Source organism: Pectinophora gossypiella, chromosome 23 (assembly GCF_024362695.1).
Source record: "Pectinophora gossypiella chromosome 23, ilPecGoss1.1, whole genome shotgun sequence".
In the NCBI taxonomy this organism is placed as follows: Eukaryota; Metazoa; Arthropoda; class Insecta; order Lepidoptera; family Gelechiidae; genus Pectinophora; species Pectinophora gossypiella.
The window spans coordinates 8859351-8883463 of record NC_065426.1 but is presented as its reverse complement, the minus strand read 5'-3'; the positions used below and the strand labels follow the sequence as shown (position 1 = coordinate 8883463).

Sequence of the window (24113 nt, the reverse complement as noted above, 5' to 3'; positions counted from 1 at the left end):
TAAGTGACATCGTAACAAATACTGAGGGGGATGATTCAGCTCATTATTCTTAGTTAATATCTAGTGGAATTTTCCTTTGTATTGAATTGAAAATAATAAAAAAAAACATGAATTTTGCGACGAAAGATTCCGCTTGTATTAACACAGAATCATAATCTGAATCATCCCCCTCAGTATTCGTTACGATGTCACTAACACCCTGTATAAATGAGAAAGTAAACTTGTCTTATTATCTCCATAGCTTTAGCCCGTTTTCACGGCTTGCCTAACCTGAAAATTTGACAGGTCCGGTTTTTTACAGAACCGACTGTGTAACTTTCCAACCCCTGAAGTGAAAACTACCCCAATACAAGTTAGGTCACATACCTCCGAAAATGCTATTCTTGGGAATATGGGTTTCGACACGATATTTTCCTTTACGGCTGAGCACGTTATAATCATTTATGATCCAAGCATGAATTCAAAAATCATTGGTTTAAACCTGCGACATCACAGTCTTCTTCTTTGCGAGTCGATGGCGATCGATACTTAATTTTTGCTGACCAATAATTGGCCACGCTTACGGCATTGTCAGTGGCTTCGTAAAGGTCTTTAATAGTGCAGGTGTTAGGGCACTTAGGACAGCACAAAAGGTACATCACAGTGAGAATTAAGCTTTTTTTTACGTGACTTATTGTAGATTTGCCGCAGATGCCATTAATTACTTGGCCGGAATGAGAATCAAACCGATCTTTCAACTGGGCTACTGTGCTCAATTCAATTTGTCTATAACCGCCTAATCACGTCAGATTAATATAAAGCTCTGTGAAGCGCGGGTACTCAGTCTCATCTTGCGATGGACATACCTCTGCCTAGCCCATTTGGAAATACAGTCGTGAAATTGTGTACTTACCATGTGATCCACAAAATATATAATATAAAATAACTATTAAAAATATAGCAGGAATCAATACAACTATAAATATATCGAGAACAGTACCCGAATTAACATTAATTATATCACTCATGATTACTCACTATAGTAACTAAATAATCTTTTTGACAATTCCTATATATATAAAAAGCATATTATAACTTTTGGTGATAAGTCGTATCTTGCACGATTATAAACTTGAGATAAATCGATAGATATGTGTGACTAATAGTGGCTCATATATAGGGGAATTATTATAACTTTTTATATTATTATACTTATTACCTACATATTGAGGAGCTCGGTGGCGCAGCGGTAAACGCGCTCGGTCTTCGATTGTCGAAGTTAAGCAACTTTCGCAAAGGCCGGTCATAGGATGGGTGACCACAAAAAAAAAAGTTTTCATCTCGAGCTCCTCCGTGCTTCGGAAGGCACGTTAAGCCGTTGGTAAGAAACAAACAAGAAACAAGAAACATTTATTGGTCCCGGCTGCATTAGCAGTCGTTAATAACCATCAATCCGCACTGGGCCCGCGTGATGGTTTAAGGCCCGATCTCCCTATCCATCCATAGGGAAGGCCCGTGCCCCAGCAGTGGGGACGTTAATGGGCTGATGATGATGATGATGACCTACATATTAAGAGTTAAAAGTTCATAGATCATGATAAATTAATGGTGCTAATTCCTGTACACAGCATCTAATTAAATTTTAAATACTTTATTGTGATATCTGTCATTTTCGTAACCGCAGAAAAAGAAAGAGAGATATTTATAACGTATTATGTATTAATACATCTCTCTCTCTTTTTATATAACATATCACGAATATGTTTTAATTAGTGAAGTCAGAGGTACATCCATCGCAAGATGAACTAAGTACCCACACCTCACCGAGCTTTCTGTTAGGCCAACGTGATAGGTGGTGAGCCGTCTATGTTGGTAAAAACTGCACTATATATATAATTTATTTTAAGTGCAGTGCAGTTCAGTGTTAGACCAACGTGATAGGTGGTGAGCCGTCTATGTTAGTGAAAACTGCACTACTATATATATTATTTATTATAAGTGCAGTTTTCACTAACTATCACGTTGGTCTAACAGAAAGCTCGGTGAGGTGAGGATACTTAGTTCATCTTACTAATACTATTTATATAAGTACTTCCGGCAGGAATATTCTTATCAAGATAGTTTTTGATTTGGCGTCATTATGACGAACAATACGTAAATTTTTATTAAGTACTCAAATAACATTTTCCAAAATGTTTCGATTGCCAACCAACGATTTGCATAATAAATTAACTAAGTTAATAATCAACACGTGCATGTTTTTATTACATTGGCTTGGCTTGGCTATTTTGGCCCCCAGAAGACATTCTGGGGGCTTAGAAAGACCAAAAGGGCTTGTCAGCAACCATACTTTGCAGTGCCGAAGTCCTAAGATGGATACGGGGAACCGTATGGTAACAGCTTACCAGCCCATCCGAATATTTGATAGTCCATCAAGGATAGGACATGACAACACAAATCTTGTGTAATTAATTCCTTTTTGTTCATAATTTTCATAACTAAAAATGTTGTGCTAAATGCTGACCATCTGCAAACTGTACCTACCATTTTTAAGGCGAATAAATGAATTATGAATACACGGATATTATCACGTGACTAATGCACAGATGAATCGCCATTCTATAGATAAATCATTTGATATCGCGATGATTAATTCTTCATAATTGATAAGAAAAAGGATTGTCATATAAGTAGGCAAGAAACATCTTTTGGACGTATATTTATTTACTGGGCGCCATCACATTCGCGTCAGACAGAGTACTGCGGGGCGGATGGCAAGAGGGAAACCACTGCCCTATTTTTCCGTAAAAAAGTAGCATGGAAAATGCTACACCGACAAGAGCGTCGCTCTTAAATTAATGATTATGATTACGCTTGTTAAATGTAGAAAGACAAGGTTATGGGTCCGATAGTTTACAAGCGGCTACCGGATGAAATCACAAACACCCCGAACTTAAATGTCTTCAAAAAAGATTCCGAAACTGGCTTGTCAAGCAGTCTTTCTATAACTTGAATGAATTTATATCATTAAAGGATAATTATAACATATAGATTTGATTTATATTTTAATGTAATTTGTATTTTTAGTATATAAGTTATCTGTTTATCGCAGATACTTATACGATGAATATATTTTCTTTTTTTTTCTTTATTATATTTTTTATAAGATGTATTTTAATTTGACGTGTAACAAAGTTATGAATAAAAATTATTATGATTCTGATATTTTACTTTCAAAATTTTTTTTTATTTACAGTAGGTTCACGTTCATCTCGAACTCGAACTCGAAAGGTATAACACGCTTAACTAGCAAAAGCCTCACTCACGCCTTGAAAATCAAAACAAATCAAATCATACTCCATGTCCATGTCATTCATGTCTTCAGCATAACATAGCACCTATGTACGTATATGCTTGCTTAGGGGTAAGTAGCTATGTTTGTCCCATGCTATAGGGGTCAAGCTCATTGCTATTAATCGGGCACAAACCCTGGACACCACGTGATTTGAGTGTTATATAAAAAGTCTGGGCAAATAATAAACGCTTAAATACTCAACCAATCAAAACCAAACCAATTAAATACCTGGCGAACGTCGTGTCTTAGAAAACTTACAAAAACTTGGCTTTAGATAGAGATCACGAAAAATGCAACCTAAGGAGCATGACTTTTAAGCTGATGATGATGAAGTAGTTGAAGTAGTGAATTTCATCAGAAATACCCTTAAAGCAAAAGAACTTACTCGTCTTCAAACAAATCATAGCAGCAATAAATACACAGTATGAAACTAGAAAAATAATTATTATTGGATGCATGCTCAACAATTAAAGAAACGTTACTTCAATAAAGACTACACATACAATGTCAAAGATTAAAAACTATTTATCAATAAGTACCTGCTTATTACAGGTTCATCGATTAAAAAAGAAGGTAAGCGATGACACCTAAATGCTTCGGACAAGAAAGTAAGTTTAGAGGTTTGGGATATATAAATGTGTGCAACCCTAAGCTAGAGGGTTGGCAGGACCTCTAGGCGAGCCCTAACGTCGGCTTGTGCTTCAAGAGTCTCAGAAGTAAAACACTGTATTGAAGTTCAGAATCTATTGTCCAAATATATATCAGCTGATACAATCACAAATACAAAACAAATCACGTGTACTATTAAGAGTATTACGCGTGTGGCTCATTGCCCTAACACGTAGAGAATGAAGGTATGAGGCGAGGGGCTGCCTCCGCTAGCCGTGCGCTAGCGCTGTATCAGCACCTACAATACTACTACCCATACACTGTCATAGATAAAATTTAAAAAAAGTGGTATATAAGTACACATCTCACGAAGAAAGATCAACCTTCGACCAAGTAGTTCCTGACATAATTGCGGGAAAGTAGCATAAAAAAGACAAGACAAAATAATAAATAAATTATAGATAGACAAAACGTAAAACCTACTGAATGTGGGTTTCCTCGTTAATACTCAATGTTTCAGATAGATGGCGCTGACGCCGAAATAACGTTAAGAGATAAAAAAAATCGCATTGGCAATAGTAAACACACTCGTCCGGCCTGACAAGTCGCGCCCAACTGGGCACCCTCAGGCCTGTTGTCTTAAACGTTGTACCGGGTGAGAGCCTTCAGCGCTCCCCATTTGTCCGACCAAGTTGTTAATGCCATCTGCGGCAAATCTACAATAAGCCACGTCAAAAAAAAAGGCCTGACAAGTAGGGTACGAATCCTGACCGAATCAAAAATATTCGATCTTTTATCATGAGGGTCCCTCACGAGCATTCGTCTGTAATTTATTGTTACATATCCGAGGATTCTATCAGCGAGGGAAAAGAACCGCTACTAAACAACTAAGCAATATTGTATTGCTCAAAATCGAATCACAAATGTTAGGTTAGGTTAGGTTGGTTACTGTATAAAACTTTTGCCTGCCTTTATAAAAAAAGTTTGGTCTTCAACTTACTCAATTGTCTCCAAGTTGTCAAAACAGCCATAGCAAGAAAAAAGAATATGCACAAGACTATAACCGTTACCACGATAGGCATTTTAATAAATAATTACTAAACGTCTATCACCAACTAAATAAAAATACGATATTAAAAGACGCGGAAATCGTAGACATTGATCGTCAACAAAAAAAAATGTTGGTGATAAAAATTATCATCTGTTGATTAACAATGATAAACATAATACGAAAATAATCGATTTACTGACAACTTGGGAATAGCAAAATCATGGTGATGCGTTGATACTTGATACCTAATAGTGCGTTTATTTCTTCTACATGCTACAGATAATGAATAAGTAGGGTTCAACCAATAGAAGCAGTTCTTTTTGACTAATTCGTGGACAAATGAAGAGCGCTGAAGGGCGTCGCCCGGTACCAAATTTGAGACAACAGGCCTGAAGGTGCAAAATTCGGCACTAACTTTGGCTAAGGCGTCGTCTGAGAGAATCATATTTAAAAGACTTAAGCAGCCTTCGCTGCGTGAGCGAAGAATAGAAGCAGCGTTTGCTAAGTCCGCAAAAAAAAAACTAATTAAATATTTATGACAATATATTTTATTAATGCAACTCAATCTATGCCTAGAAAAAAAATATTTGTAGGATGTTTCACTTTTTCTGTTTTCTAGAAGTATAGTGTCAGTAAGTATATATTATTTTACTGTATTCATGTCTGATTGTTGAAATTTTAGTTTTGTGCAATAAAGTTTATTTTGATTTGATTTGATTTTATTTTCTCTATGACGATATCTGCAGGTACCGCCATCTTACGTGTAACTTCGAAACTATTTATCAAAACAGCGCCATCTTTTATTTGCGAATGAAATCAAATATTTAAATGTAAATAACACATACATTAGGAATATTTCTAAAAGGATAAGATTTATAAACACTAAAATGTTTTTGAGTCTTTTCGACAAAGTGTCAAAAGAGAGATGGAAAATACTCGATTTAGGAATCTGCTAGATGAACATCATAGTACATAAAAAGCGGCAAATGTAAACATTGAACCTCAAGACTAGACATACATACATAAACTCCCGCCTATTTCCCACCGGGGTAAGCAGAGACTATAGAATTCCATTTGCTTCGATCCTGACACACTTCTCTTGCTTCCTCCACATTCATCAATCGCTTCGTACACGCACGCCGGTTCAGAGTAGATCGTATACTAGAAGTAAGTAAAAATAATGACATTGAACAAATACTCACTCAATTCTTGAACAGCCACAATAATTAAAATAATTAAAAAGAATGACACCCAAAACAATAATGCTACAGACATTATAATGGAATAAAAGCACTTTTAGTCACAATTTTGTTCTGTATTTTTCGGTTTTTTTCCATCAAATTCCACCACTTTACCAATATCGTTCGATCAATACTGACATCCGAATTCAATTTAGATAATGAATGTACCAAAATGGCTGATAAAGATATCTTTTTGTACAAAACTAAATTATTTTTCATAGATAAATCGATTATTCGATAAGTTGGTATTTATGAGAATTACAATGTTTTTGTACGTGTCATGGAAAATTATATTCGAGAAAGGGATATCGCACGATCTGACGTCAACAATTTTGATGTCAAAGTCCAGAATTATGAGGTACTTAATTTTGAGCACGAAGTAGGTTTGCTCAAAGATGGAGAGACCTATATAAGATGCCATACAGAAGAAGATAATGTAGATCACTTTATATAAAAAGAAGTATAAACAGAGACGCTATAGGTCGTTACCTAACTTTGGCTAAGGCGTCAAGACGCAAGACGCAAGAACTAACAATATCAGGTTGATGACGGCGGATGATAATGGTCAAGATGCAAAAATTAGCTTTCAAGTGAGGCTAATCTGCTTTACAATGCGATGTAATCAGAATAATCTGTAAACTCATCATACATAGGTGATTTCTTCCCATATGATGACAAATCATAAAGGCTGTGATAACTATACCATTGAAATGAAGAAGAATTCAGTCATGGAAGGGGAAAGATTTATCCACACGACAAAGCTAGCAACATGCTGATTTGTTGTAAAGAGATATAAGTAATATAATATCATGCTTATTTCCATAGAATACATTTTTTTTTAATTAAGGTGGGTTTGCTCTTGACTTCGTTCTTCCACGAGGAGAAGAAGAGGTCGACGGTGGGACGAGCTTACCCAGAAGATGCCTATTCACCCGTGATTTAAATGACCCCAGGTTATAAGAGCCAGGAAACACCGACGCCGGCAGCCCATTCATTCCTTGGCTGTGCGCATTATGCAAGATGAAGCGAATCCACTTATTAATAATACACAATTTTAGTTTCTTCTATATTGATTGAAATATTCATACATGGGCGCCGGTTTGGTAAAATGATAGGGATTTTTAACACCCTGAATTTAACAACGAATCGTTCACCAAAAAAAAAAAACTCACCGAAAAACCGCATAAGTAATCCGTACATCATCCAGAACAATAATATGTTTAATATTACAAATACTAGCAAACTTGTATAGTGAGTCATTTCACCTAATTAACCAACTAGATAAAAAATCTAAAAACAAAAAGAATCCCAAGTAAATATTCCAGTCCGCACAGTGCTTCAATCTCCGATAAACTATCAGATTTTGCCATATTAATGTAATTTTTAGAACGTTTACATCTGATAACATTGTATCGGTTGATAAGAACAAGATCTTAATTCTTCATTTACATAGGTACTTTAGGTAGTTATTTACCTACTTTTGATACGCATATGAAAAAAACAATAATCACCTGATACTTTCGCCGTCTATCATTGACTGATTTATGACGAGATAAACTAATCGATTGCTTCGGATTTGGTCCATAACAAAAGGTTTATGTCTTAAAGATCTAAAAGCTTTTAAGCTGTATACAGGGTGTTAGTGACATCGTAACGAAAACTTTGAGGGATGATCGAGCCCATGATTCTGAGATGATATCAAGTGGAATTTTCCGTCGCAAAAGTATGGAACAGAAAATAACTTAAAAAAAAAATTTTTTTTATGAATTTTCCGACTGAAAATTCCACTTGATATCAACTTAGAATCATGGTCTGAATCATCCCCTTCAGTATTCGTTACGGTGTCACTAACACCCATACCTACTTGTATGGCTACAGTATGTACTTGTGTGGGGTGTAAGTGACATCGTAACGAATACTGAAGGGGATCATTCAGCTGATTATTCTGAGTTAATATCAAGTGGAATTTTAGATCGCAAAAGTATAGAATTGAAAAAAAAAAAAAAAAAAATAAAAAAAAAAACATGAATTTTGCGACGGAAAATTCCACTTGACATCAACTCAGAATCATGGTCTGAATCATCACCCTCAGTATTCGTTACGATGTCACTAACACCTTGTATATTCTATGTAAAAGATAAAATCATGTAGTAGTACCTAACAACAGCTTAAGGCCAGTACTATTTGCAGGTTATAAAGGATCTTCAAGTCATCAAAGGTACCTAATTGTGCTGATTTTAGCACACACCATCTAATTTTATTTTATGTTATACCTGTCATCTTCCTATCTGCCAAAAAGAAAAGTACGGGTAATCGACCGGTATAAAATTTATACTTACTCGACAATTTAAGGCAGACATTTAAAAAATCCTCCGAAAATTTTATTTTAGATAATACGCCTACGCGACAGCACACATCATACAAGTTGCATATCAGCCAGATGCCTATTTTATTCGCCCGGGTTATTCATTCATTCATTCTATAAACTTTAACAATTGTCAATCAACCGTCCCTTTCCTTTTCGGCGGATAAAAAAATGACGGGTAAATAAAATTGAAAAAAGAATGGACTTAATGAGGACTAAAACTAAAGTCATATTGTATATTTGCAGTATATTATGGCATTAACTACTTGGCTAGACAAATAGGAAGCACTGAGGGCTCTCACCCGGTACAATATTTAAAACAACTCTTCTAAGGATGCTAAGTTGGGCGCTAATCTAGGGTCAGTCTTCTGAGAGGATTATATTTTAATTTATTTATTAGGTACACAAACAGATAATAGAATAACACAATTATAGTATACAGAATGCAGATCAAATCTAATATCCGCAATAGTGCACACAACTAAATAATCAATGAATCAACAAATCACATCAAAGTCTGTTATCTGTTTTCTTTGTATGTTTCTTGTGTCTGTTTCATTGTGTACAAATAAATAAAAAAAAAATAAATAAATAAATAAAAACAAAATACAACACCAAATAACAACAACAAAACAAACTACAACAAATAAAAACAATATTTATAGCGAAAAACGACTACTTCAATGTTATACTAAAGTATCAAAAGACATTTTTTTTGAGATCACAAAAATGGATGAACACAGGAAAAAGTGAGAAGGAAAAGATTAGTAAGTAGATATTTTTTTATTCGATTATAATTCATAATCATTTATTCGCAATAAAAATGGTATTACAGTTTGCAGTTGGTCAGCATTTAACATTTGGTCTACATTTTTAGTTATTTAAATTATAACATTCAAAATGTAAAATAAAATTGATAATTTAAATGTCAATCACTAAAACATTAATTATGAAATAATTATAAAATAAATTAAAATTACAATTACATGCTTCAGGCGACCAGAAAATTTCTCCTAAAATTATTTAAACTAGGGTCAAAAATGACGAGTATAGAGGAACAATGCTTAAATATACGAAAGAATTAATCGACCGGAGTGGACCTAGAACGATAAACGATAAGGGAATAACCTCACTTTTTTTGACGTGACTTATTGTATATTTGCCGCAGATGGCATTAACTACTTGGCCGGACAAATGGGGACCGCTGAACGCTCTCACCCGGTACAACGTTTAAGACAACAGGCCTGAGGGTGCCCAGTTGGGCGCGAACTTCGGCTCAGGGCGTCGTCTGAGAGGAAAAATATTTGAAAGAATTAATCGGACCCTAGCGGGTCGATAGCGATAAGCGCTGATTGAGGGAACAATAACCTCGCAGTTACAGATGCGGGTAATGGGTAAAATGTAGCAGTAAAGTATAAACACTTACGAATAAATCGCACAAGCAGAATAAAGATTGCAGGAAACAAAACTATATTCAACATAACTAACAACAGTATTACAAAATCGTCACTCATTTTGTAATTTCAAATAAAAGCAAAATAACGATCAAAAAGTATACTGTTAGAAAGACAAGCGGTCACCTGACTGAAATTCGAAATTATAATATAAAGTACGTTATCGAAATGATAATATAACATAATTATTATTCGTAGATAAAAAAAGCCTTTGTAATTTCTGATGTGTGTGATGTAAAAATCAATTGAGTACATTAATGTAGGTACATTACATCCGGGATAAATACTTATTTAGACAGATAAGTAGAATTATTTTCCTTGTTTATTTGATGCTTCCGCTATTTGCCCACAGATGGCGTTATTTGCGATTCGTATGAAGTCACGATAACAAAACAAAACACAAGCGTATAAAACACGATAGATGGCGCTTATAAGACAAGTATTATTATTTATTTTTAACACTTCAATATTACAAACTTAACAAGTAAATATTATTAATCTTAACATTACAAATAATTAAAACTATATTGCTAAAACTAAAAACAAAAAGTAATATATTTAAATTATTATAATTATTGGAAAAACAAAAAGAAACAAAAGTAGGGTAAGGTGGTGCAAGAGTGCGCAGGCGATAAGAGTGCGCATATGGCTCTGTGCAAAAACTGAAAGATATTTGCTGCTAATTTCAATCATGTTTTGAACACCTACTATGCCGGTTTACACTCCCCAAAAATAATCGCGATTGAGTGAAAACTGTGTCTCTCAGGTAAGCCCGAAGTTTTTTAATGCTTTTTATGTTAAATATCAACTATTTCAATGTGTGATTGTTTCAAAAAACAACCCACTACAAGTATTTGATTACAATTATTAAACAACCTAACCTGTCAACTTGCCGCTCGAAAGAAATAATTATAATCGCTGCGCAGAGATGGTGCTAGTAAAGTCATTACTGCGATTTGAGAAAAAATGTAAGAGTGCGCACTACGAGGGTGTGTAAGATGGCGCGTGCGTACTCTTACACTACGGTGGATATTTTAGTGATTTCTAATTTTTATGCAATTTTTATTGACTTGCAGCATTACCAGAAGATAAAGGAAAACTGACCGACAAAATTGTCCACTTTCGTTATTAGAAAGAAGAAGCTCGTAAATGCGTCAATGGAGGTGAAGTAAGAGATCGGTTGCTAAATCTCTTGGAATTGCGGTATCTACTTTAAGAAAGAGGTTGCTCAGAACTTTAATTGCAATCAAATCAGGAAGATATGATCTTACATTTCCGATAGAAGTAGAACAAAAAACCAAAAAGCCTCGATTAGATTTTAAGACGCCTAAAAAGCCTAAGAATGCTTCCAAAATAAAAAAGTGGAAATGTGGAGGGTGCGACGTAATATATAAAAAAAACCTATTGATGAAGACTAGATTGAGTGCTCCGGATGCAAAAACTGGTGGCATGAAAAATGTACAGCGTATACAGGCGTAGGAGCTTACATATGTGCCTTTTGCGTGGACAAATAAACTGCGCACTCTTATCCGTCTCATAGCGCACTCTTACACACACCTGAGTGTAAGAGTGCGCAAATCTCATTTTGTGATTTAATTGAAATACGTCCAAAGATAATTATTATAGATGAAAATAATATATTCCAAATAATAGTCTATTAGTTACTGTATAATATTTAATAGAGTTGATTTTCCTAATTGCTTTTGTTTTATTTTTAGAACTAATTGAACTTTAAGTGCGCACTCCTGCACCACCTTACCCTACACGCAAGTATTAAACTATTAAAAAGCTCAATTAAAAATGGTCCCTTTTACCAAGTGACATGATAATACATGCTGAATTTATTAACTTATGTAGAATTTCATCTGTGTTTTCGGATACACGAAAAACGTAATGGTTTTATTTTTTAGTCACATGAATGTAATGTGTAGACTATGGAGGAGTTTGTGCCAGGTGAATGGGAATAGGCTCGCTCTCTGTTAATGAGACTTATAGTGGGTGATCATATTAGACATCACTGCCAGCCCCTTTGAAGATACACGCGTGTCACAGTGTTATTTACAAACAAAAACGGTATACAGGGTGTTAGTAACATCGTAACGAATACTAAGGGGATGATTGAGACCATGATTCTGAGTTAATATCAAGTGGAATTTTTCGTCGCAAAATTCATGATTTTTTTTAGTTTTTTTTTTAAATTATTTTCAATTTTATACTTTTGCGAAGGAAAATTCCACTTGATATTAACTCAGAATAATCAGCTGAATCATCCCCCTCAGTATTCGTTACGATGTCACTTACACCCCACACAAGTACATACGGTAGCCATACAAGTAGGTATGGGTGTTAGTGACACCGTAACGAATACTGAGGGGGATGGTTCAGACCATGATTCTGAGTTTATATCAAGTGGAATTTTCAGTCTGAATATTCCTGAAAATTTTTGTGTTTTTTTTTTTAATTATTTTCAATTCCATACTTTTGCGACGGAAAATTCCACTTGATATCTTCTCAGAATCATGTCCTCAATCACCCCTCAAAGATTTTGTTACGATGTCACTAACACCCTGTATAGATATATCACACTATTAAAATTGACTTAAGGTCTAAAGTTCTTTTAAAATCCAACCTAGGGGTTGTATAGCTATTGAGTCTGGAAATCTAGGCCGCAAGAGTATAATATAATTTCTCGTTTTTTTACCTACCTGGGAGTTAAAATGGCGACATCAAAGCAATTCATCTAAAAAGCAATATTAAAACACATAATAACGGGTTCTTACCGCGTTTAAAGCAGGGATATGAGACTCCCGATATTTCGACACTGTTGCAAGTGCCATGATCACGGGATGTCCCTGCTCATATCCCTGCTTTAAACGCGGTAAAAACCCGTTATTATGTGTTTTAATTATGATAATAACCGCGTAAACTTAAAACAATGTAAAAGCAATTATGCTATTTGACATTTGTTTGCATTGCGCTCTTACTTTTATATGCGCAAATGTCAAATTGCTTTTTTAGATGAATTGCTTCGATGTGGCATTTTTAACACCCCCGACATAGTACGTATAATTATAACCAACTCACCGAAAAACCTGAGCATAATCCCGTAAACACACCAAAACACAATTACAAGTAATGCCAAATACAGCAAACCAGTAACGAGTGTGTCCATTTTTTAAAAAAAAAGTAAATAATGGACTGCTTGTCAAGAAATTTAAAAAGTTAATGATAAAAAGTTGTCACATAATTATTGTTCATAATTATCTGATAAAAAGCTGTTTTTTAGGTATTGTGGTGTGGTATCTACAGATCAGTATTACTCGTTTATCGTTTTCACCGCAAAAATGTCTAGTAGTATGTTTAGTCTTCTTATGGGGCTGATTCTAGTAAACGCCATTTAATTTTATTTTAAGCTATACCTGTAATTTTATAATACTCCAAAAAGGTTTTTTATTTTTTTTCTTTTGTGTTTGATTTGTGCGGTAAATAAATAAATATCAATTTGATGTTTATAAAAGCTTCTTTCGTAAGCAATACTACCTACCTACGTAAGTCATCATCACCAGCCCTTTAACGTCCCCACTGCTGGGGCACGGGCCTTCCCTGTGGATGGATAGGGAGATCGGGCCTTAAACCATCACGCGGGCCCAGCGTGGATTGATGGATATTAACGACTGCTAATGCAGCCGGGACCAACGGCTTAACGTGCCTTCCGAAGCACGGAGGAGCTCGAGATGAAAACTTTTTTTTTGTGGTCACCCATCCTATGACCGGCCTTTGCGAAAGTTGCTTAACTTCAACAATCGCAGACCGAGCGCGTTTACCCCTGCGCCACCGAGCTCCTCCTCCTCCTACGTAAGTAATGACGGTTAAATTAGGTATTGTAATCGGCAGCCCTAAAACTTGTCAGCCCTAAGACTTCACACATAGTTGCGCGTGTTGATAATGTCAATGTGTAGTGTCTGTGTAAAACGAAGTTGTTTGTATGAAGTGTCCGGGGTGTGGCACAGGCCTTAAAGGGCTTATTACAATACCCAATCCATCGTGCCCGATCCCGAGGTCGGGCAGTGTAATCGCTCATCGGGTAGGGGGCCACAATTTCGCCATACTTTTGATACCTACACCCAATGCATCGGCCCGATAAAATTGGGTAATGTAAGCCCTTTAATTTCGAAGTCGGCAATCGCCATGCGTGTCTTGTTTAAAAATCAATTATTTTACATTAAATCAATCAAACATGCTATAACAAAGAACAATACCTTGGTATTGTTATACTTAATCCATAGCTATAACTATAGTCAATTACGTCAATATTGATAAACTCAATAGCTAATAAAGTAGGACAAAAATCTATTCAATCTAATCTATATTCTTCATACTTTATTCCGGGACTACAAACTGCGCAAGTTAAATTATACTTACATACATGCATACATAAACTCACGCCTATTACCCATCGAGGTAAGCAGAGACTATGGAATTCCATTAGCTTCGATCCTGACACACTTCTCTTGCTTCCTCCAAATTCATCAATCGTTTCATGCACGCACGCCGGTTCATAGTAGATCGTACTGAACCTGTCTAAGGACATCTTCAATTTGGTCGATGTAAATACTTCTAGATCTTCCTCTGCCAACCCTACCACCAACCTTCGCCTTATATATTGCTTTCGTAATCCTATTATCCTTCATCCGGTCTAATGTCTAAACCAACTTAACATTCCCTTCTGAAACTTAGTCACTAAGACAAGACAAGACAAGACAAGACAAGACAAGAAACATTTATTGAGAAGCTGTGTAGGTACATACATGCAGGTGTCAAACATTATAAAATTGTCTCAACAGCATGTCCATGTCGGACGTACAATATTACAAATAATGTCAGTATTGAGCATCAAGGAATTAAGTAAGTACCTAATAATTAGTCACATTATAAACATTTGTCAATTTTAAATATCATTGTTCAACTTCAACTTTATGGTTGTATGGCAAATATCATTGTTGTTGAAAATATTCATTCAAGTCATAAAATTCCATATCAACTAGCCAATTTTTTAGACGTTTTTTAAATGTCTTACCCTCTAACAATTTTATTTCGGTGGACTAAATCGTCTTTTATACCACATCTCTCTGTTATCACACTATTTCTCACTCTATAACCCAATTTAACAACACAAATTATACTTAAAACTAAGATCAACTGAAGCTTGTCATCCTCCCCCCCAAACTTAAAGCACTTATATAGGTAGTTAACTAGTTACTTACGTCTCAAAACACACGATCCGAAACAAAACCACATCCAAAATAAAAACAAACACATAAATAGTATAGCTCCAATCATGATTCTCGATATGATATCCATTTTGTTTTAAAATTATTGTTCCAAATTCAAACGAAAACACAAAAATTTTCACTGAGAAACAATCACGTGTCAAAACAGCCAGTATTATAATAACAATTCCATTTTAGATTTAAATTATCTTTATCTTATCTTTTGGTATCTTGCTGGTAAGATTTATTAAATTTAAAAATATATCTTTTATCATTTTAAAAATGGAATTTGAACGTTTGAACGAACAAATGAACGTCAAGTGCTCGAGCCGTCTTCGACACTTTTATCACGTTGTGTGCGCTTTGCCATTACACCGAGTCGTGTCGACGTTCGCATTAAAAAAATAAAAATGCCATTAAGACGAATCGTGTCGACTATTAGGTACTAGAAAAAAGTATAACTTTATTTCATGCTTATTTTTATTATTTATTTATTGTTATTATTAATGCCCTTTTAGGTTATGAATCTGGAGTTCTATTACGGCTTTGAAATAGACTACCCTGGGCGATATCCCACTCGCGTCAGACAGAGTACTGCGGAGCAGAAGGCAAGAGGGACCACTGCTCTATTTTTCCCTAAAAAGTAGCATGGAGGATGCTACACCGACAAGAGCGTGGCTCTTAAATTAGTGATGTGATGATGTTATTAATGCAAATCACATTTATATTCCCATCCTAATACTCGAATTTCGCTCCACTCGCATCTAAGTCTCCATAAAAGCTCTCCGATTCGAAGTATTCTTGGCCTGTTTAAAACATCTTAAATTCGATTACGATTATGTTTGTCCAGGTCTTCTTCTGGCTGTACTTACCATTTATGAAAGGTAAATGACAATTGGGTAATTTCCTAGGTCAAAGATAAATTATCAATTCTGATTACTAAATAAAAACAGATCTTTAATTTTTCTTTGTTCCATTTACTTATATAAATTTGAATAAAGGAAAATGTAATAATAAATGTAATGTGTGTCTATATATAAATAAATAAGTACGATATTTTGTCACGTTTTTCTATGACGTCACAGGTTGCTTTTTCATACAAATTCCATCATCATAATTAATAATTTCGTGTTTTGACGTTTAGTAAAAAGTAACTGATTTGACTAGTTGAAAACTTTTCTATTGCAAATAACTTTCGAGTTTAATCAATAAAAATAATGCAATAAACACTCACGGATTTTATAATACGTCGAACACAACGTAACAAGTAGAATAACCAGCATCAAACACAATAGAGGCGTCAATAAACTTATAATAAACGCGAAATTTGTGTCCAATGCCATTGCGAAACAGTTTGTTATTCACTGCAATAAATATGAATGGCTTCAGGCTATCTAGGTACCAAAGCTAGGGTATCTTAGTTATCATTGGCGTTAAGTGTGTTTGATAAAATTTTATTACTTTTTGCCGTACCACGCATCGCAACCTCGATTCGAAATCGGGCTAATTGTTCATGATTTTTAGGACAAAAGTAACGAAGTTGAATGTTTTGATAAGATTACATTATACTCATATACTTAAATTACATATATTATACATGAATTTGCTCACGTCTGAAATTACAGATTATTTTAAATCCCGACGGGGGAAGGGGACATATCAGAACTAGGAAATGCAATAATTGTCTATCTGGAATAACTGATTGTCAACTTATACGGATATTTGTCAGCCATAAGTGCTTACTACCTACTTACAGACTATTCATAGAAATGACTCGTATAATTACTACCGCCAAAGGTACATGATAGCTCAGTTGGTAGAACGCCTGACTCTCACTGTAAGGTCGCAAATTCTAATCCAGCACGGGCATAAACCAATGATTTTCGAAATCGTTTTTCGAATTCATATTTGGATCATAAAATGATTAGCACATGCTCATCGTGAGGAAACCCACATTCCCGACAAATGCATCTTCGGAGGTATGGCTTGGTCAGACATTCAGTTGCTTCTGTAAAAAACCGGACCTGTCAAATCTTTAGGTTAGGTATACGGACCCTGTTAAAAATAGGGATATTGCTAGGAAGATGATGGTCTGAATCATCCCTCAAAGTTTTCGTTACGATGTCACTAACACCCTACATTTATAAAAACGTTTCTTTCTTTCTTTCAAAAATGTAATATTACTTACTTAGTAATCCCGCGATAAATACACATAACACAATGAATATGAAGAGTAACAACATTATTAAAGCTGGTATAGTAGTTATTAGTATTAATAACCAAACACTGCTGGACATTATATCACAAAATAATTATCAAATGCGTTGTCGAAAATGTCTACGAGACATTATTGAGTATTAAAGACTAATTTCACAGTATTAAAAATACATTATTTTATCTTTAAACTGATATTACTATCTTTGGCCGCAAACGATAGTGGAAAATGTCGTTAAGTGTGATTTAAGTCTTGTGTCTATTTTATTAAATATTGTATAGTATTTTTTTTTGGTATGGTTAAGGTTTTCGGGTTGTATCTTCTCGCCACCTAATACTACTGCAGCTTCTCAACCTGTACAGCCGAGGAAGAGCTGCAAGAAAAACCTAAGCAAAGAGTCGTTGTAATTAAAACAAAATAAGCAATACAATTTCAGTAAGTAATTTGACTGCCTAATACTGGTTTTTAGATAGTTATTCCCAAGCATATATCGTTCGAAGTCAAAACCCGCAAATGATAATGAGTGAGTGAGTGGTGAGAATGTGTGATTTAGTTGGTAGAACTCTTGCCTCTCACTTTGAGGTCGCAGGTTCGAATCACTACAGCCCTAAAACAACGATTGTCGAATTTGTTTTCGGATTCATGCGGTTAAGAAAACTATCGTGAGGAAACCTACGCTCCCGAGAAATGCATTTTCGGAGGTATGTGACCTAACCAGTATTGGGCTGGTTTTCCCTTCGCGGGTTGGAAGGTCAGACAGGCAATCGCATCTGTAAAAAAACCAAATCTTCAGGCTAGGTAAGCGGACCACGTGAAAAACGGGATAATGTTAAGGAGATGTGAGGCGGTACACCACAGAGCCCAAATGCCTATCCTGAGAGGCATAATTTTTATATGTTTACTTAAACTTGTTTACTTAAATAATTACTTAAAAAATAAAATAAAAAAAAACTGCGGATGTCCGTCCCACTTCTGTAGCTGAGACCTCATTTCAGTCAATCGGAGGGGGTATGGAGCATACTCTACCACGCTGCTGCACTGCGGGTTGCTGAAGGTTATTAAAGTTAAAAAAAACTCACGTATTTTGACGATAAGATACGCGCATCCAAAGGACACGTTAAAAACTAAAAAAAGTCCAAGAGCGAATGACGTCACAGTCAAAATGATATTCAATATGGAACTCGGCATTTTTATGAGAAACAAATCACTAAAAACTATCAAAGATTTTAACTAAAAAAAAATATAGTAGAAAATTCTAGAATTCAATAAAATTCAGTTGACTGAACCTTACAAGTGGCAAAACGTCTTTGAGCTAAGATTACAACTGTCTAGAACAGTAAATAACATTGAGGCGAATGACCTGATGAGTAAATTTTATATGTTATTGAAATTGATTGTATCAAAGAGAGAATTAACCATTTCCAACATTTTTTTTATGTTACTTGCGTAAAATGGCATTACTTATATTAAAAACATAAATACATAAACTGCCTATATACGTCCCACTGCTGGGCACAGGCCTCCCCTCAATCAACCGGAGGGGGTACGGAGCATACTCCACCACGCTGCTCCAATGTCGAAATCACTTTGTGAGACTGTCCTTTGTTTGGTAAGGACTTTTCAGGCTTGAATCACCTGATTGTCCGAAAAAGTAAGATGATTACTTATATTACCGAACAATAAGTCAATAATGCCTAACAGCCTCCGTGGTCTAGTGGTTAGAGCGTTAGGCTCATGATCTGGAGGTCCGGGTTCGATTCCCGATGGGGACATTGTCGAAATCACTTTGTGAGACTGTCCTTTGTTTGGTAAGGAATTTTCAGGCTTGAATCACCTGATTGTCCGAAAAAGTAAGATGATTCCGTGCTTCGGAGGGTACGTTAAGCCGTTGGTCCCGGCTATTAGCCGTAAAAACACCTCCACCAACCCGCAGCGTGGTGGAGTATGCTCCATACCCCCTCCGGTTGATTGAGGGGAGGCCTGTGCCCAGCAGTGGGACGTATATAGGCAGTTTATGTAAGTCAATAATGCGGGCAGCGCAGGACCGATCGTCGTGGAGATCCTTGGGGGAGGCCTATGCCCAGCAGTGGGCGTCGTACGGCTGATGATGATGAAGTCAATAACCCTGTGTAAGGTCGTCAAATATAATTTATAAAATGTATGTACCTAACTATTTTAAAAACTAAAATCTGCACTTATTCTTAATCTTATTTTGGACTGTTGATATTTTTTTGAATATCGGATTCTCGATATATCAATTTTTTTTTTGACATGACTTATTGTAGATTTGCCGTAGATGGCATTAACTACTTGGCCGGACAAATGGGAAGCGCTGAGGGTTCTTTAAAATATATCAGTAATTATCGAAGTTTGAAATATCGATATTTTATCAACAGTTCTATTTTTATTAAATTTTGTTAATATCAATAAGTAGACGAAGATTGTAATAATCATTTAAATATTATATGCAGTTCATTTATAATTCATTTAACGTTAATCTTCTTCCTACTTAAAACTAAAATGTAAAAAAGCCTATTTTACTTGGTTTTTTAGGTAGGTATAAATAGTAATAAGTTTTTTTTTGATAACTTCTACAACCAGAAACAGGCCTTAACGAAAGTTTTTTTTTTATTTAATACTAAAAAAAACCCTCTCAATTTGTGTCGTTGATGTGTCGACTGTCGACACATCTAGTGCCAGTGGAAAACACCCCGAATTAGAACAGGACACCGTATGTCGCTATGCATTGATAAGAACTATTAGTCATTGAGATATCATTAAGGTATCTTGCTAAAATATATTATATTTATTAATTTATTTATAAAAGGTACACCAAATGAACAATATAACATAAACTGCCTATATACGTCCCACTGCTGGGCACAGGCCTCCCCTCAATCAACCGGAGGGGGTATGGAGCATACTCCACCACGCTGCTCCACTGCGGGTTGGTGGAGCAAATGAACAATGTAACGGAGTATAATGTGGAAGGAGTACAAAGTGGAAGTCCGCAACGGTTGCAGAGGCGAAGATTGGAGCCGGTTCGGCAATCCAGGACAGAAAGGACCTGGAACCTGACAGAGGTCAGCAGTAACTTTCAGTACTATTCAGAGGCGGACGACAAGAGTCCTAGTACGGCTTTGAAATATACTACTCTGGGCGCCATCCCTCTTGCGTCAGACAGAATACTGCGGGGCGGAAGGCAAGAAGCCACTGCACTATTTTTCCCTAAAAAAGTTTTTTTCCCTAAATAATACCGACAAGAGCGTGGCTTTTAAATTACCATGACACCAACAGCTTATAATAATTATTTAAATGACTACGTAAAATAAATAAAGTTACATCAGGAATTGAACTGTTGTATAAGCCAATTATAGGTGCACATAACATTTGCAGTGTAAGACGTAATCGTTTAGATAAATGACTAAAATAGGTATAATTAATCTTCTTCTTCTTCTAAAATATAAAAGAAGAAACTGACTGACTGACATATCAACGCACAGCCAATACCGCTAGGTCTAAAGACTCAAAATTTGGAACATAGGTTCCTTTTAAGGTGTACGGGAGCACTAAGAAAGGATTTTGCGATATTCCCACGGGAACGGGAAAACGGGAAACACACGGGTAAAACCGCGGGAAACAGCTAGTTATACAAAAAAAGATCCAACATTGAAAATTGAATATTTTGTGTCAAACACAAAACAAGTGTTATAAACAGTGCTAGTGTTCAATATATATACAGGGTGTTAGTGACGTCGTAACGAAAACTTTGAGGGATGAGTCAGACCATGATTCCGAATCGATATCAAGTGGATTTTTCCGTCGCAAAAATCATGTAATTTTTTTTTTAGTTTTTTAAAATTATTTTCAATTCTATACATTTGCGATGGAAAATTCCACTTGATATTAACTCAGAATAATCAGCTGAATCATCCCTCTCAGTATTCGTTACGATGTCACTTACACCCCGTATAAGTACATACGGTAGCCATACAAGTAGGTATGGGTGTTAGTGACACCGTAACGAATATTGAGGGAAAAGATTCAGACCATGATTCTGAGTTGATATCAAGTGGAATTTCCTGTCAAAAAATTCATGATTTTTTTTGTGTTTTTTTGAATTATTTTCCTATCCATACTTCTGCAACGGAAAATTCCACTTGATATCAACTCAGAATCATGGTCTGAATCATCCCTCAAAGTTTTCGTTACGATGTCACTAATACCCTGTATTATTATGTTTTGTGTGTATTTTGTGTTTACGATAGATATGGAACATTGGTTAGGCAGTTACAATGTAGGTTATGTACGGTATTTAGTTAAAGGGCTAATTAGTATATCTATTAAGGCGATTGGCTGTGACAACACAGTCCAATCAGGTTTAGTAGGTATAATACATCTTAGGGTGAATATATTTTCTGGGTAAGCACTTATCATCGTACATTCGGACAATCAAGTGATCAGCCTGCAATGTCCTAACCACTTTGGGAATGATCCCAGCAGTAACTCAAAATTTAAGAAAACTTATATAAAAAGATTGATGGACTACAGGTGTATCACCCTACGGACACGGAATACAAGAAAAAGGTTGGAAAAGCCCTAACGCGCATTTGGTATGAAAACTCTCTTTTACTCCGGCCAAGTAGTAGCTGGATGCGGGCAGCGCAGGACCGATCGTCGTGGAGATCCTTGGGGGAGGCCTATGCCCAGCAGTGGGCGTCATACGGCTGATGATGATGATATAAAAAGAGCTCTATTAACTTACTTTTAGACAAATTAGGCCGAGTATAAGAAAGAAAAAAAATTAAAAAGGAAAAGCAGTTAGTGTCCTTACCATTAAAGGGTTTTTACAATGGGAACATTGCGGTTCTCGAACATTCCCGAGAACGATACGTCACTAGTTTTTTTTTTTTTACTTGACTTATTGTAGTTTTGCCGCAGATGGCATTAACTACTTGGCTGGATATCACTAGTCCTAACTAAACTAGGCATCACTACTGTGATGCTGTGATGCCATCACAATATGAGCTTATCGCCTTAAAGTGAAAACCATGCAACCGCCATTTTGAAAAATGACATTCGGATGTGATTTTAACCATAGCCCAGTTGGTAGAACGCTTGCCTCTCACTTTGACATTGCAGCTACGAATACGCAGGCCTAAACCAATGATTGTCGAATTTGTTCTCAAATTCATGTTTGGATCATAAATGATTATCACGAGCTATGTGAAGGACATCGTGAGGAGCCCTACATTCCCGAGAAATGCATTTTCGGAGGTATGTGACCTAACCTGTATTGGGCTGGTTTTCCCTTCGCGGGTTGGACGGTCCGACAGGCAGTCGCTTCTGTAAAAAACCGGACCTGTGAAATCTTCAGGTTAGGTAAGCGGACCCTGTGGAAAACGGGATAATGCTAGGAAGATGATGATGATGCTACGGTATAAAAAAAGATAACCGAGTTGGACTGTACACAGTAACGGATGCAATTATCCAATTGACATTATGACTCGCGTGGGATGTACTATGATGGCGCAGTATGCAGTGCAGTGTGGTAGATACAGTAACAATAACTATGATAGATCAACCACACACGACGTGTGATTCCCGATTCATTCACAAAATGATCCATCATGGATTAGAAATCTTCTTCTATCGTGTGGATTGTGAGGTCGATTACCAACCCCATCAACCGTGGTCCAGTGGTTTGAGCGTTGGGCTCACGATCCGGAAGTCCCGGGTTCGAATCCCGTTGGGACAAATCACAAAAATCACTTTATGATCCCTACTTTGGTTAGGACATTACAGGCTGATCACCTGATTCCAAAAAATAAGATGATCCGTGCTTCGGAAGGCACGTTAACCCGTTGGTCCCGGTTACTACATATCGATGTAAGTAAGTAGTCGTTACATGAGCTATGTCAGGGGCCTTTGGCGGCTCAATAGTAACCCTAACACCAGGTTTGATGAGGCTGGTATTCCACCTCACAAGCCACACGATAAGAAGAAGAACGATGCCCTGAGCCGAGGTTCGCGCCCAATTAGGCACCCTCAGGCCTGTTATCTTAAATTTTGTACCGGGTCCCTTCTGCGCTCCCCATTTGTCTTCTGCGGCAAATATACAATAAGTCACGTCAAAAAAAAAACACATCCAGCTGCTGATGTCTGTTGGTTGTGCCACTATGGTGTCTCAGTGAGCTAAGACCCTTATGCTCAATCAAAGACTTCATTCATAATTAGTATCTACTTCTATGAATGAAGCTGATTGGTGAATTAACAGGTGTCGTCTCTATGGTGAAGGACGGAGATTTAATAGTTTTGTTTAAGTAGGTATAATGGATGGGATAAATCATTGATGTATATTAATGTTGCTATAGGGATAAAAAATGGCCTCTGTGGTCCAGTGGTTTGAGCGTTGAGCTCACGATCCCGGGTTCAAATCCCAGTGGGGACATATCACAAATATTATTATGTGATCCCCAGTTTGATTAGGACATTACAGGCTGATCACCTGATTGACCGAAAGTAAGATGATCCGTGCTTAGGAAGGCACGTTAAGCCGTTGGTACCGGTTACT

The 24113-nt window shown here is 36.2% G+C and overlaps 1 protein-coding gene across 14 annotated transcripts in view; it reads right to left on the bottom strand.

Moving 5' to 3' along the window:
• The window catches only part of LOC126377611 (uncharacterized), a 63974-nt gene that overhangs the window by 7808 nt on the left and 32053 nt on the right, over positions 1–24113 (bottom strand). Inside the window, exon 1 of one of the 14 annotated variants that reach the window (XM_050025447.1) lies at positions 17513–17667. The exons of 6 other annotated variants lie outside the window; for them this stretch is intronic. In XM_050025447.1, coding sequence (XP_049881404.1) covers positions 17513–17621 — 109 coding nt within the window. In that variant the 5' untranslated portion in view covers positions 17622–17667. Of the gene's footprint in view, positions 1–4943; positions 5073–6196; positions 6364–7407; positions 7581–10026; positions 10153–13138; positions 13267–15318; positions 15673–16558; positions 16702–17512; positions 17668–24113 lie in introns of those variants that run through there. 7 more of the 14 variants (XM_050025445.1, XM_050025448.1, XM_050025451.1 and 4 more) reach the window with 7 other exon arrangements.